The sequence below is a fragment of the Blennius ocellaris genome (assembly GCF_963422515.1).
Source record: "Blennius ocellaris genome assembly, chromosome: 8".
Taxonomy (NCBI): domain Eukaryota; kingdom Metazoa; phylum Chordata; class Actinopteri; order Blenniiformes; family Blenniidae; genus Blennius; species Blennius ocellaris.
The window spans coordinates 22,380,724-22,395,987 of NC_137657.1; the positions used below are offsets into that span (position 1 = coordinate 22,380,724).

Here is a 15,264-nt window from a genome sequence, read left to right on the forward strand (position 1 = left end):
TGATGGGATTGGGATAAAACAGACAAAACCTTCGTCTCAGAATTCATCCCAGCAATTAAAATCGTTTTTTTCATTACTGTTCATTTGAATTTGTCCGGCAAATTACAAGTCATTTTGAATTGTCTGCTACTGAACCACATTATGTTGTTATAGGTCATGGATGTGTACAATTACATAAGCCACTAGGGGGTGACCTTCACCAGTTGAATGAACCTTTAGGATCCCTTGACACTAAATTTACAGTAGTTATAAATACATGTATTATCAGCAGTAAACACGTGTAGACTCATAGTTCAAGTTGATTATTTGATCACTTGATACTTGGTTGTGTGATTCCAAAACAAAACAGATAGATATAAGAACACATTCTTTAAGAAAGTGCATTTTCTAATGAAAACGCTTTGATTCTTCATTGAGGAAGTTTGCTTCATTATCAGTATTCCCATCAAAAAAGGCCTTCCCTCTGATGGGACTTGATTTCATTTACAGTATGTGTTTTGGATTTTACAATGGTCATGTCAATATTTAATTTTCTTCAATTGTCTTTTATGGATAACTCAACATTTTAAAGGTTATCACTCTAAATTTACCTTTTAATATATTTTTTTAAATTTCCATTAATGTCTTGTATTTTCTGTTACCTTCTCCTTTCTTGTTTTGTCTTGATGTGTCAAGCTCTATAAATCTTCCCTTGAAGTATCCCCCCCCCCCCCCCCACCAGCCTGCATCAGGTGTGCTATCTCAATAAAGTTTGATTAAAACTGCAAAATAAAAGAATGCTGTGTAAAACTAGCAAAACATGCACAAAAGGAAATCAACATATAAAGACAATGGCAAAACCTTTATTAAACAATGCAAAAATGTACAGACATACAGACATTTATAGCTTGTTTCATACATTTAAGAAAGTGTCAGTCACAGTGATCAACATCATCTAAAGATCCCCTGTCGCTCACACACAAAGTCATGCACACATTACATGAACAGGAAATATGTCATCCATTTGTTTTTAAAGGTTTTCAGTAAAGACTGTCCAACTTTGTCCAATTTACACTCATTGTGAACATCTGTTCAGGTTGAAAACATGTTTTAAAGGTAGATGAATCTATGATTAACAGCAGACATTAAAAACAATGCATGCTCTTTGATGTTGATGTTTTACCACTCTTTTTAAAATGAGCAGTCCTTCACTCACATCATTCAAGAACAATTCACGTAAAATACAAGTGAACACCTCAATGTGTCTGAAACTTTACTTGGTCTAACCAGTGTGATGATGCACCTCCAATACGTGTGTTCATTTCAAATCTAAACTGCGATCTCTGCACATTACAGTCCTAAATTGGCTGTAGATTAAAACTCATAACCAGGCAAACTCGTCAGCTGATGATCAAAACAAAAGCTTCCACAAACAAGCAAAGACATATGCACATACATGTAGTCATTGAAGGGGAAGTTTACTTCATGTTAATCTCAAGTAGAATAAAGTGGTCAAATACTTAACTCATATAATATTATTTACAACTAATTTACATCTTTTTGTAAATTTATAATGTATTTAATATACACTTATTTCCTGTTATATTACAAACCGTCAAAATTTGACTAGAAATCAGATGCTGCAAACAAACTAACTCTTTGTCAGTCAACAAAACATAACATAATGCACGCACAGATATGTAAACACATGAATTGAGCACAGTGTATAAAGCCATTATGAAGGAGTGAGTGAAAAACAAAAGATTCATACTGCTTTTTGGAAACTGACTATTAGTGTATTTGTTGCCCCAAGGCAGAAAGGTCTGCGCTGAAGCTGAGCCCTTATGTTGTTTTCAATGCAGAAAGACAAGAGGTACTGGAAGGAATAATACAAAAAACACGTCTTTCTAAAATGTAAGTGTGTCAAATGGTTTCTGTTGTCAAAAGAGATTATTAAAAGTGGCTGTTAAAAAAAAGTTCATACCCTGATGTTCAAACATACTGAGGTTTATTTGGGTTTGAGGCGTTGACAAGCAATTAGCTTCAAATAAGAAATGTCTCAATCCATATCTTTTCTTGCGTCCCTATGGGTGCAGACATGATTTGTGATGCTGAACATATGTAATCCTTCCCTTAAATTCATTGCACAACACCAACTGTATAAAGCAGCAAACAAGCCCCAAAAATAATCACAAGAATGTGATTATTTCAAGCAAGTAACCAAAAATTAGGTCTTTAGAAAACTCTATGAAAATAAAATTTTCAAAACACACGTGCACACAAACACACACACACAACACAACACAACACACACAAGCACACACGAGAGCTGATGAAGGTTCTGTATATTTGAGTCTGTGAATGTCACTTATGGTTTGTACGATCAGATTCCTGAGAAGTTTATTGAAGATGACAAGATTAATGAACATTGTGTGCGTCTGCGTGCCAGTGTGTGTTCACATGATGCAACACTTATTCTTGTGTGTGTGAGAGTCTTTGAAGCGCAGTCTCTGCTTCGATCGGTATTTCTCCAGATAGGTGAGTTGTTTACTGTTGATGGCTCCGCGACGCTTCCTAAAAGGTATAGAAGGTTTCATACATTATCATCGATGATAACGCTGATATTTCTCATCGAGTATTACAAAAATATTATTTCCCTTTTTCTCTTTGGAGCTACATCTTATATTTGTACTTTATATTCACAATGTCATGTTTTTATGAAATATACTTAACCCTTACAGTATTTAATTTTACAGTAGGTATTATTTTATTTATTTTATTTACACCTTTCTCAACCACAAGGAATCCATATCTGTTAAAAGTTATAAACATTCCTCTATAAACTGTCTATTGTCAAACTGTATTTTTATTGACATATAACAATAATATGTCAAGATAAATACAGTTTTCAAATCACATTTAAAAGATTGGGGAGAAATTGTAAGGACCAAAAATCATTTACATATAACTTCAGCTATTTTGTTCGATATTGTTTCATAAAAAAGAAGCTGCTTTATTAACCTTCAAACTTAATCTGCTGCCTCTGTGATATTAGGTATTTCTGCGTTATAAATGTTCGACGTGTTGTAGTGTTGAAACGCACTTACTGTCTGATGAGTTGAATGGCATCCTCGTACTTCATCCCACTTTCGATCAGAGCCAAAGCAACAAGCACAGGAGCCCTAGAAGCATTCAGAAATACATTGATATGCTGGCGTCTGTAGAGCCTGTTGTGTAGCCACAGCTGATCCGTGTGAAAAACTGTCACAATTGTCTCTGTTGCAGATCGAGAACAATCCTGGTCTATGTGTTGGATGTAAATTAGAAAATGATTGTGCTTTGCTTTTTGCTATTTTTCTTTTTTAAGCCTGCATTTGCTATTAGTTACCCATCCTTTGTTTATGTGTCTTCATCACACACACACACGCACGCACGCACGCACGCACGCACGCACGCACGCACGCACGCACGCACGCACGCACACACACACACACACACACACACAAACCTTCCCAGTCCTGCCACACAGTGAACAGCGACACAGCTTCCCGGATCCTCCTGAAACTTCTTCTTCAGCAGACTCAACCAGTCATCAACCAGCTTACTGGGTGGGGGGGCCCCATCATCAAAAGGCCAGTCCTGAAATAAAGATCCAGGGCACATGACTGTCTCGTGCGTTTTTATTTTAGTACAGAGGAGCGGTGCATTGAGTCCTTACCACCACAGTGATGCCGTCTTTTTCCAGGGGGGTCTTATCGTAGGTGACGTCACAGACCCGGACCACCGTCGTGGCGCCGTATTGCTTCAAATCCTGGAAGGAACACCAGGAGGGGAGATAGTTCATTCCTCACCTATTGTTAACCATACCAGAATTGAAAACTGAAATTTGTAAAACTATATTGAACAGGCTATAAGATGTTGTGGATCAGGTCTGTGGCAGACATTATCGATCTACTGATTGTCCTCCTGTCATACAGGTAAACACATTTCTTACCTCTATAAAGGAGGTGAGGGTGTTGTCTGTTGGGTTGTGTGTGATGAGAAATCTCATGTTTTTGTGGCACAGTTCCACCGGAGCCGGACGGTTCATGGTGGCCAGTGCGACCTTTGACATCCAAGGAGAACCTCTGACCTTTGTGTGTAAACAGTTTGTGGTCAGCCACCAGCTTCAAGACAGAGAGAAATGTTGTGCAAATGAATTATAATCAGTATTGGTTTTAAATACATGGGCTACATTTTAAGTACTTTATGTTGATTGTGGAATAAATGAGTCTTGGCAAAACAAATATTTATCATAGTTAAGTTGCCCAAAGGGTTGTGCAAGTTACTTTAATTAGTGCATTGTGGTTTAGATTATAGTTATTACTTGCTTCCATAGAGGTAGTCAAAATTTGAAATGGACTAAAAAATTATAAGCAATGTGGGAAATACATTTTTTGCATTGAGTTGTATTAATCCCTGCACTATTACACTATTAATCACATTCTCACACTAATCATGATAGCTGCAGGTGCTCGACCTCCATTAGAAGCAAATTAGGGTTCAATGACAAGCTCAAGGCCACATTCAAGTATAATCAGGGCAAGATGGAGGATCGAACCACCAACAGTGGAAGTGGAAGACAACTCACTCTATCTAGAGACACATCTATACACAAATAGATTATTGCAAGATCTTATAAAATATGAATCTGTAAGATACATAAAAACAGCAAGCAAGAAATAGGATATCATCGTGTTGCACAGCTTCACTAATTAATGCTGAGAAACAAACACTGGGCATGTGCGTGACTTGTGTATCCATAAACTGGTATGCAGATTATTTATATCTCTAACGACACAAAACTGTCTGCTTCTGCTGCCACTTTTCTGTAAACAGTGCTGAAAAAGCATAAAGAGCCAATTTTCCACTCAAACTCTTGGCACAAATTCAAAGAAAGCTTTTTTCATTGTCTACAGCAACTTAACAATATTTGAAAACTACATTATGGAGTAAAATCTATGCTGTGTTGTTTAAAGGGGTTTGTGCGTGTGTGTGTGTGTGTGTGTGTGTGTGTGTGTGTGTGTGTGTGTGTGTGTGTGTGTGTGTGCGTGTGTGCGTGCGTGCGTGCGTGCGTGCGTGCGTGCATGCATGTGTGTCTGTTTTCCCTGAGATGGACTGGTGACCTGTTCAGGGTCTGGCCTTCACTTATATTCAGCTTTGATCGGCTGCCGTCCAGAAGATGAACAAACATGCAGCAACTTCTTAAAACAAAAATCAACAGTGGACTACAGGCAATGATGCATCCTATGTGGGACCCGCCACAGTGAAGGATTCTTGAGTGTGAACCCTGAAAGCCGATTTTAGTTAATCCAAAAATAAGATGGAATCAAAGATACCCGAGAATCCGTGAGCCAGCCACATGAGAAATATTATGGCGTATTATTGAAGTGGTGTTAATGTGTTAAGCATTCCTATATGTCGTCCAGATCCGGTCCTGGTGGTCACTTCTCACCTTTCGCTCCGGCTGCAGCAGTAAGCTGCTGTGTCCGCAAAGTTTTTTTGCTCTTCAGGAACGTCTGGACTTCCTGTCAGTTCTCAACCTTTGTAAGGTATCTTCTGATGTCTGAAGTCCTGCAGTTGTGATGGTTTTCCCATCAGTTGACTGTATTATATAGTCCAGGAGGCTACAATGTGTCAGTTTTCTCTTTGTTTTTGTTTCACTGATTGTGTCCTCAGTTTGTCCCAGGAGCTCCCGCTTGCCGTCACTCGCCAGTCAGCTTCTCATATGGAGGAGCTGCTTGTTACCCCATGAGCTAGCAGGTCCAGAAGACAAAGGCCAGCGGTCCTTGAGGGTTTATGGCCCCAGGTCCGCGTGGTGCAGCATCATCCTAAAGAGGGTCTAAATGTGTTGGGCGTGGCAGTAGTCTCCACTTTGTCGCACAAACTCCATCAACCAGCGGTTCTAAAGAGTAAAAGGAGAAAAGAAGACTTTAGTTTGTCAAGTCATGAAAACCATAGATTAAAAAGGCAAACGCAGATACGGACATCTGCAGCATGTAAATGCTCTATTTCAAGCCATGTATGTAATTATCTAGGTTTCTACCTATCTGCCTTACCTAGAGCCTGATCCATGTTTTCCATTTAATATTGTTTTTATGTTATGGCTGTAAAATCTCCAACACAGATGTCTACACCCATTCACGCACACATCACTGGTGACAGTTGTCATGTGAGGCACCGAGCGTCCCTTAGGAGAAACTTGGGGGTTAGTGTTGTGCACTTTTGAACCTGGAAGAGGTGGGATGGGGCTCAAACTACCAATATATGGTCTGGAAGATGATCTACTCTGCAAACTGAGAAACAGCTGTTCCTATACAAAAATCTGGATATTTGCAATAAATATCCAACTCTGATTTATCTGGATGGGCTTCTTTAGAATGTCCCAACTTCAAAGATGTAATATTTAAGCATAGGCAACAAAGCTGAGAGAAATCTACATTATAAGGTGGCACATTATCACTTTAACTTATTACAACATGTTGTTACATTTTTGAACAGAGAAGAATAAAATCTGCAACTAGTGGTCCATTTTATATTTTCTTGTGTGGGTGGATTCAATCTATGTTCAGTCAATTTTTCAGCAAGGAGATGTTTGTTTGTGAATCCTTTTGGAATTTAAAGAAGTTTGTTCTGCATCATTTTGCCTTTTTTTTTTTTTTTTTTTTCCAATATATGAGGAAAAACTCCCTAGAAGACAATAATTTGTTAAGTAGTATGCAGGGGACCAGCTGAGAAATCAATTCAATTTAATTCTTAATTGCACTATAAAAACCCTGTTTTAAAATTGAAAATAAGGCATTATTATCTATAGGACAAAGGGAATGCATAGTAATTCAAGGGAATGATGGTTCTGTTAGTTCTGTGTGATGGTATTTGATATATCTTCTGATTGTTTACTTTGTTTCTTTTCTTAATTGATAAGACAAATGTCATACTTCAAGAGCACCTCAGACCCTGTTTGTAAAATGTAGCGAGGAAACTTTAAGGTAATAATAGAAACGTCTGCTGAAGATATAGCCCGACTATAATAACTTTCAAGACAAACAATCAGAGAAAGCCGGGAGATAATCTCAGTAATCTGCGGCCAGCTCTTCACCTCTTTACTCCAGACACACGCACGCACGCACGCACACACACACACACACACACACACACACACACACACACACACACACACACACACACACACACACACACACACACACACACACACACACACACACACACACACAGATGCATAATTCTATGCACTGACTCAAGGATAATGTTCCAGTTTGTTGACGTGCTGCAGTTAGAGATTTGTTTTCTTACCATTTTTTTAAAGAATGAGAATCATTTATAATCTAGTTTAATAAAAAAAAAATCAGGCGTTATGTGACACAAGCACAACAACATTATGTCTAAACTACAGGACACAAACTACTTCGTCCACTGTTACAGAGACAAGACAATTCTTTCTTTGCACAGACAATGAACTAAATTTTGCTCTACAAGACCAGAACATCAGAAAAGGTCAGATTTAAACTTTTCCCAGATACTGCACTCTCTATAGGTATATTGTTGGCATTCATGTCAGAGTGACTTGATAGCCTATAAAATGACATTATTGGTTACAGAGGCATACAAAAAGCACCCAAACAACAGCAGTAATTCCAATTAAAACTCAGTAAAGCTTCACATTTACCTTGGAGTGTTGTCTAGTTTATAAAAACAGGTATACCCGCAGGCTGGCTGCCAGTATTGGGCTCAATCAGGTCCAAAACATGTTAAAGGGATAGTCTGGATTATTAAAAGAGAGGTTATGTGAGGTACACATTGATAGTGTACTGTCTGGAGGAAAGGAGTGTTAACACCACTTTACAAGGCCAAAAACAATATGTTTTCAAGGAAATATAATAAAGTGAATCACTACGAAAGTGATCTGGAGCTACACTTCAAATATATTTGACTTTATTGTAAGCCAGCATTGCTTAGGCAGAAACCACAGTTGTCTGTATCTTCATAGCAACCAAGGTCCACTTAGAAAGGCAGTAGTTTTCCCCAAGTAAAAATCAATTACTGCTCTTGTGCGGTCTTACTGAAGGACAGAATTATATTTGGGGGGGCATTTATCTCTTTTTCCAAGGAAGCTGTGTCCAGACCCTCCCTGTTTCCCCCGTGATTTACCATTGGGGCCTCACACGGTTGATGTTACTCTGTGACGCTGGTGATTCGGGGTCACGGCATACTCTGGTGATGTAACATAAAAACTGCAATAAAGCATCCGTTTTCAAGATCGGAGTAGATCAACAACTCGTGTTAAATCAAATTTATGTCTGACAGTTTTGAGGAGCGCACTATTACTGCTGTAGCTCCTCGTGGAAAAAAAGCTCATCTGATGGCAAAGAAAGGGGCTGAAACTACTCCAAACTTGTAAATGTTGCTGTTGTTTAATTATCAAAAGACTGTGTTGTTTCCCAACACGTTGTGAAACTTTCAGTTTCTCCAATCTGAAAACAGGCCAACCCTTATTCATGACACTAATTTTCCCTCCTTGGCAGCAATCACCTTATCCAGTTCCACTTTTAATGATCCAAACTATTCTATTAGAATTAGTTCCTGATCTAGTGTTAGACACGGGTCCTTTCACTGTTCACAAAGTTTGCTAAGGTGCCTGCATTGTAGTAAGCCTTTAGGTTAACAGAGAGGCATGTTAGTAGTAGCCTCAAATAGGATAAACCCTACTACAGGGCATTCACCTCTACTTCCAGCTAATACGCAGAGACGAGCACATATAGCCATTCAAGTCACTCTGCAAAATAAATGGTGCTAAATACCTAAATGTGAGTCATTTCCCCCCTTACCTCAGTGGACAGCTTGGCTGCCGAACAGGGAAATCCACAAAGTACCGACTGGCAGTTACACCAAAGTCCTGCAGAAGCAGCAGTCCTACAACAGTTTGAGTGCTGACATACAACCAGCTGACTGCCTGTTATAGTAAACTCATGTTAGACACTGAAGACCCACAGCTGTATTTATAGCTCCATCTATACTGGCAGCTGATTCTATGACACATCAAATTTTTGTGAGGAGGACCGTCTCCAGAGCGAGGACACTCCTTGTCCTCTCAGTCTGTGCCAGTGAAGTACTGTTATTAGCTTGATTACAATCTCTGGATGCAAAATACTGGAGTGAAAGAGATGTTTATGGATATGTCCATGGTCCTAAGCTCTGTCACATTAAGGGAAATATTCTCAAAAAGGTTGCAAAACTTGTTCAAGCAGCAACACACCTGTGATTTTGTGACAGCACCGGAACAGTAAATATCTTTCCAAGAGGAGCAAACAAATACACAAATGTATGTCCTTACCGCTTAGCTCTTCAATGTCATCTCCAAACACAGACTAAACATCACTTCTTCTGCCTCTCTGCCACACTAAAGTCAACCAGCTGTCAGTGTTTTGATCTGAAAAGATCTGGACGTCCACCAGTGAGAAGGTAAAGTCTGCAACAACCTGTAGCTGGGCTTGAGTATGACACTAAACTATGCACCTCTCTCTCTCTCTCTCTCTCTCTCTCTCTCTCTCTCTCTCTCTCTCTCTCTCTCTCTCTCTCTCTCTCTCTCTCTCTCCCTCTCCCTCTCCCTCTCCCCCTCTCTGCTCAGTGACCACTGCCATGTACTGTACGTGCCACTTGGTTGCTCTACCTTGCTTGTGGCAGTTCAGTGTGGCGGGCTGAGGATCTGCTGGGAGCTGGTCTAATCAGGCTGAGCAGCCATCTGACCCTGACAGTCCTGTCACCACCAGAACACTCCACAGCTAATGCTCTTAGACACAGAAGAGAGGAGGCTCACCCCCCCACCCACCCACCCACCCACCACCCACCCCCTTCTTCTTCCACTCCTTCATCCACTCTCGTGTTTTCTCCTATCCCTCTTCGAGAAGCCACTTAAGAAGGGGTGGGCTCCCTTTCTTCTACTCCAATCACCCAATAGGTCAATAATTACAAGGTTTAGTTGAGGAGGTTCAGCATGCAAAACAGAACATAGTTAGGAGGAGCCATGTTTTTTTTTTTTTTTTAGTTCTTGGCCATTTTGAAATACCACCTCAGAAAGTTTCTAAAATAATTGGTCTCACACATGATGCAGGGACAGGTCTGGATGAACTGTCTCTTGTTTTTCCTCCCTGCTTCCCTCTCTTCCCGCTTCTCCTCTCATGAACTGTCTAAAAATAGACGGTCCTTTGAGCCACCGGTCAGATTGGACAAGGCAACTTGTGGAGTGCCAGTTTCGTAGAATTAACTTTCCCCCAATGTAACAATAGTCCTGAGTGTTTTTGTTTTCATAACAACCAAGTAAAGTCCAGTCACAAGTGAAGTCACTGTGTCATTGCCAAAGCAAGTCAGTCCAATAAGTGCAATTTGAAAAAGTGATTATTATTATTATTAACAGGTATCAAGAAATGGCAATTAGGACCATTCTGAACAAATATTCAAATAGTTTATCTGTTGTTGGCATTGTTTTTAAGTTAGTTTCCATTGCAAGGTGATGGTATGGATATGTGAGTCCATCTAGTCACAAGACAGTCAGGGGCAGAGACTTTTTAAAGCAGAACAAGTATGGGCTTCGTCTCTCTATCAATCACTTGGAGAGGAGGTTAACAGAGAGTCCACCCACACAGCACAGTGAAAACAACCTCTTGCCAGCTAAATTTAGCTGAAGCACTACTTGAACTATTTCCAGTGGATAACAATAAAGGTTGAATATGGCCTTTTTCTGAATAGCTTCTTGTCACTGGAGCTGTCTTTGAGCTTTAATGGTGACAAGTATTTGGCCATCGTGTCACGTTCCACTCTCATTTACTTGTCATTATGGTAACCTCTCACCTTTGTTGTTTCAGAGAAGAAGCACAGATATAGACACAAGTGAGGACCAGCAGATTCCAAACACTTGACAAAGGAAAAATAGAACAAGTGATAGAAATAAAAGACTGTGCCATACTCTACCATGGCTGTTAATTGGGAAATGATGGCAGTGCATTCAATATCTAAACATAGAAGTTAGAATAGAAGTTGGGATGTATTGGTAACACACTGTACAGTACACGAGCACAGCTGAGAGAAATAAGAACATGACAAGGTTCAGAGCCTGAGTTTAAGACCTGCATAACTGAGGACAGAGATTGCATTTATGTCTCAAGTTTTATCTTCTGCCTTGGTGTTTGCTTTTTTTAAAATTCCAGTTTAATTCCAGATTTTCCAGTAAAATCTATTTCGTAAACAGTTTAGTCTGTTATGGGTGGTTTGTATGTTGTTGTATAAATATAATAAAATTCAATGGGAATAAATAATTGGGAAAAGTGCCCCCATTCTATTTACACATACCAAGGTAAAGAAACACATGGCAAATGGTTTCCAAATTCAATACCGTTTTATCAAACTTTGGGTCATGTGTCATGGGAGGCTGCGTCCTATCCCAGCTGACTATGATAGAAGGAAAGGGTACAGCCAAAATATATCCTCACACATACCTGCAATCACACCTACGGGCAATTTACCAATCATTCCAAATGCGTGATTTTGGACTATGGGAGGAAACCGGAGCACCTGGAGAAAACCCAGACGTTCACAGGAGTAAATCACAGCATAAAGGCTCCAAGCTAGAATTAGAACCAAGGATATTTTATTTTTGCTGTGAGTTGTTTTAACCCTGCTAATTATATGTTTAAAGAAAAGAAATCTGCTACTCAAATTTCACGATATTTAAATATGACCTTTTGAAAGTTACAATAAAGCAAAAAAAAAAAAAAAAAAAAAAAAAAATCTCTAAATAACTGATATGTCTCAGGCCTGTGTGGCCGACTACAACAATACTTTAAAATACAATGAAAATTATAACCTTGATCACATACCTATATGCCAGACAATTTGCTCCAGCTCATTGTGGACCGCTCATAGATGGTAGTTTGCTGAATATTTCAACAATAGCAAATATCTTCATGGGTTACATACAGAGATACTGCATACATGGCCTCCTGATGCAGCTGTGGTCCAATGCTGAAGGGTCTCCTATTCAGTTATGCTCAATCGGTTAACAAAAATACCACATGGCTGCCGCCCCATTTCGAATTGTTTCCAACTGTGTGTCTTTCGTCCCCGTGAAAAACAGGTCTGCTCCAGTGTGATCGTGTTTTGATGCTACCCGCTGTACTGTGCTGGTCTAAACAGGGTTACTGCACTGGTTTCTGGAAATATGAGCTGACATCCAGTAGGTCAAACCTCAGCTGGCAGTCTTGTGCTTTTTGAGGAGCCTAAAGGGCACTTTGGGCTCTGTTTGCGGCGCCTCTCCTGGCTACATGAGAGGAGTGGGCTGACCTACAAAGACTTCAACAGCAACAACAACAAGGAAATGTCAAAGGAAACATTCAAGCATTGTTGTCATAATCCAAGCTGTCGTGACGGAAGGTGAATAAGCATGTCAACAGGAGTCAGTATGAATATTAAATCAATGTGTCAATCACGCACTGAAATGGGGTAGTTTATCACAAGAAACTTGGACAAATATGTGTTGGTTTTGACTTTGCATATATTTGTGTGTGCGTACGTGGGTGTAAAAGTGTAAAAAAAGGACCTTCATTGTTCCATCACAACCACTATTGAGAGTCTAATTTTACGTTTCTCAAATAAATGAGTAAATGTTGTAATAGTAGATCCTTCTCGGTAAGCTATTCTGGGCATTATGCAACTATTGGCCGTATTTAAACCTCCTATCAGCCCTATTGAGCAGTTCTAATCTGGCTCATTAGCTCTCTGGTCCCAACCGGTTGTGTCTGATACAAACAAACTCCCCTGTCAGAGTAAAAAAAAAAGAAGCTAATTGTTGCAGCAACATCTATCAGTAACACTTCCATCGGAGTGGCACTTCAGATTAAAATACTCCTGACACTCAAGAGGGATTAATGTCACATAACAGCTTTTACACAATCGTAAACAGCCAGTGTTTATTTAAACCACTGGGGCTACTTTTCGTGAAGCCACCTCTTAATCAGTGAACATTTGGTTCTGAATCTTTCACTCACAATGAATGCCTGAAGTGGGAATTCTGGCCATCACAGTATTTACACTGATTTGCCACTTCAATATACAATTACAGCTCCTCTGGAGCAGTTAGTAATTCTGCCCCTCTAGCACAGACACAGTGTACCAAACAGTGTGTCATTTTCTCAGCCATTAAAAAGAAACTGGATATACAAACAAAGTGTCGTTTCTAACATCATTTACAAATGATTAACTGTGACGTGCTGTTTCATGTTTCACACACAGGTGTTAATGGTTTCTCAATAAGACATACCCAAGACTTAAGTCATAGTCCACCTATTAGAGGCTTGACATATTAGATGTGCTAATATTACCAAGTTCAATCGAGATTATTCGGATAAACAAACAATTGGACACCACACTGTGAAAGTATGCAATGCAGGGTCACTTTGCAGCATTGCTCTGCAATAATTTACAGACTACTCTTTGAATGATCTCATTTGGACTTAAAATGTTGACTTCTCTGGAAACTTTAAAATCTGAACTTACACTAGTATTGCATGCTTTTACAACTAATTATGCTGAGAGACAAGAATAAAGGCTTTGTGTGTGTTTTCCACAAAGGCTCAAAAACATGCTTACAGGATAACTGCAGGATAACACGTGCACGCGCGCACACACACATACACACACACACACATACGCACACACACACACAGAGTCAAGCTTGTGGCAAGCAGCAGCAGCTGCTGTGTGTATAATTAGACTGTTTTTGAAAGCGAGAGTTGGATGGCAGGACATTCACCTGCAGACTGAAGAGTTGCCATGATAACCACCTGTCAGCATGACAATTTAGCTTTTCCATGCTTGCTCATGTATACAGTACATATGAATAGGTTATGTATGCACTACGTATGCAATATGTATAGGCATGTCCGAATACCTGAAGTGAAAACAATGAGAAAGTAATAAAAAAATAAATAAACTGAAAGAAAGTGTGGGATATTACCACTGGATTTAGAGATTTTGCACTTTCTCTTTGTCTCACCGTCCAACCTTCAGATTGGAGTGCAAAAACAAAGTTAAAAAGTTATCAGATATACAGAAGAAATACAATATTATCAGACATTTTAAAAACATCCATCCATCCATTCCATCCATATCATCCTCCATCCTCCACACCACTTTATTCCGCCAAGGATTGGCGTAAATGTCAGTTTTCTGGTAAAACCAAAGCAATGAGAGGGAATCCAGTTCTTGTTGGTGCGATTTGGCAAGAGGCTTTCAGAAAGTTGACGTGAGACTCCATCTAGTGGGCACTGTTGGGAAACCAAGCAAAGGTGCAGATTTCCAATCAAGAAATCAAGAAATCAATAAACCAATCAACTTTGATATAATAATAATAATAATAATAATAATAATAATAATAATAATAATAATAATAATAATAATTATTATTATTATTATTATTATTATTATTATTATTATTACAGGCTCAGGAACAGCTTCTTCCCCGAAGCTGTGAGACTAGTGAACTCGAGCCATGTTCCATAGACTCCCTCACAATTTTGCACTACAAACACTTTACACTTTACATTTCTGCTCTTGTATATGTATATATTTTTACGCTCTATATATTTTTATTACTGGCTTACCGGGACCTGAGTCCAAATTTCGTATCATTTCTTTTTGATATGACAATAAAGAATCCTTGAATCCTTGAATCCTTGAATAATAATAATAATAATAACATTTGGTGGTGTTTATCATCATACAATATGCAACCAATGATTTTATAAATAAATTATACACACTCGCATGCACGCACATGGGCACACAGTGAGAGAGGGAGGGAGGGAGGGAGAGAGAGAGAGAGAGAGAGAGAGAGAGAGAGAGAGAGAGAGAGAGAGAGAGAGAGAGAGAGAGAGAGAGAGAACTGGATTTATAAAAGACGACGGGAAAAATAAAATCCCGTTCCATGTGTTGGGTTCTCTCTTTCACTCTGTCTCTCTCTCTATCTGTCTTTGTGTGGCAACTCGTCTGGGTCATCTTCATCTATAATCAGCTAGACTGAACTAAATGACGGAAGGATCTCATAATAAAGTGACAAAAAAGGTGCTGGAAACCCTAACCCTACCTCAAACATGCTTAAAATACAAAAATATACAAACTAACATATCATACTTTATAATTCTCTTGAGGAAGTTCCTTTTTTTCTACATTGACCCG

General features: G+C 39.2%; 1 protein-coding gene across 5 annotated transcripts; it reads right to left on the bottom strand.

Moving 5' to 3' along the window:
- Positions 1 to 826: 826 nt before the first annotated feature.
- Positions 827 to 12,191, bottom strand: LOC308133901 (protein tyrosine phosphatase type IVA 3). Of its 5 annotated transcripts, XM_080501443.1 has the most exons (8): positions 9,371 to 9,786; positions 8,865 to 8,932; positions 5,474 to 5,923; positions 3,974 to 4,145; positions 3,698 to 3,790; positions 3,488 to 3,618; positions 3,087 to 3,161; positions 827 to 2,553 (listed from the first exon to the last, which is right to left on the bottom strand). In XM_080501443.1, the coding sequence occupies exons 4-8, from the start codon at positions 4,091 to 4,093 to the stop codon at positions 2,436 to 2,438; spliced, it is 537 nt and encodes a 178-aa protein (XP_080357569.1). In that variant the 5' UTR covers positions 4,094 to 4,145; positions 5,474 to 5,923; positions 8,865 to 8,932; positions 9,371 to 9,786; the 3' UTR covers positions 827 to 2,435. The 5 variants fall into 5 exon arrangements, with proteins under 5 accessions (XP_080357569.1, XP_080357571.1, XP_080357568.1 ...); XM_080501445.1 differs by lacking the exons at positions 8,865 to 8,932; positions 9,371 to 9,786 and adding an exon at positions 11,910 to 12,191; XM_080501442.1 differs by lacking the exon at positions 8,865 to 8,932.
- Between the last annotated feature and the right edge of the window lie 3,073 nt (positions 12,192 to 15,264).

Bases quoted from the DNA above. Each gene is read 5' to 3' on its own strand.
- LOC308133901 (XM_080501445.1), bottom strand. From the start codon at position 4,093: ATGTCAAAGGTCGCACTGGCCACCATGAACCGTCCGGCTCCGGTGGAA. The intron at 3,791-3,973 runs GTAAGAAATGTG...TGTTCCTTCCAG, and splicing joins CCCTCACCTCCTTTATAGAG to GATTTGAAGCAATACGGCGC. The intron at 3,619-3,697 runs GTAAGGACTCAA...TCTTTATTTCAG, and splicing joins AAGACGGCATCACTGTGGTG to GACTGGCCTTTTGATGATGG.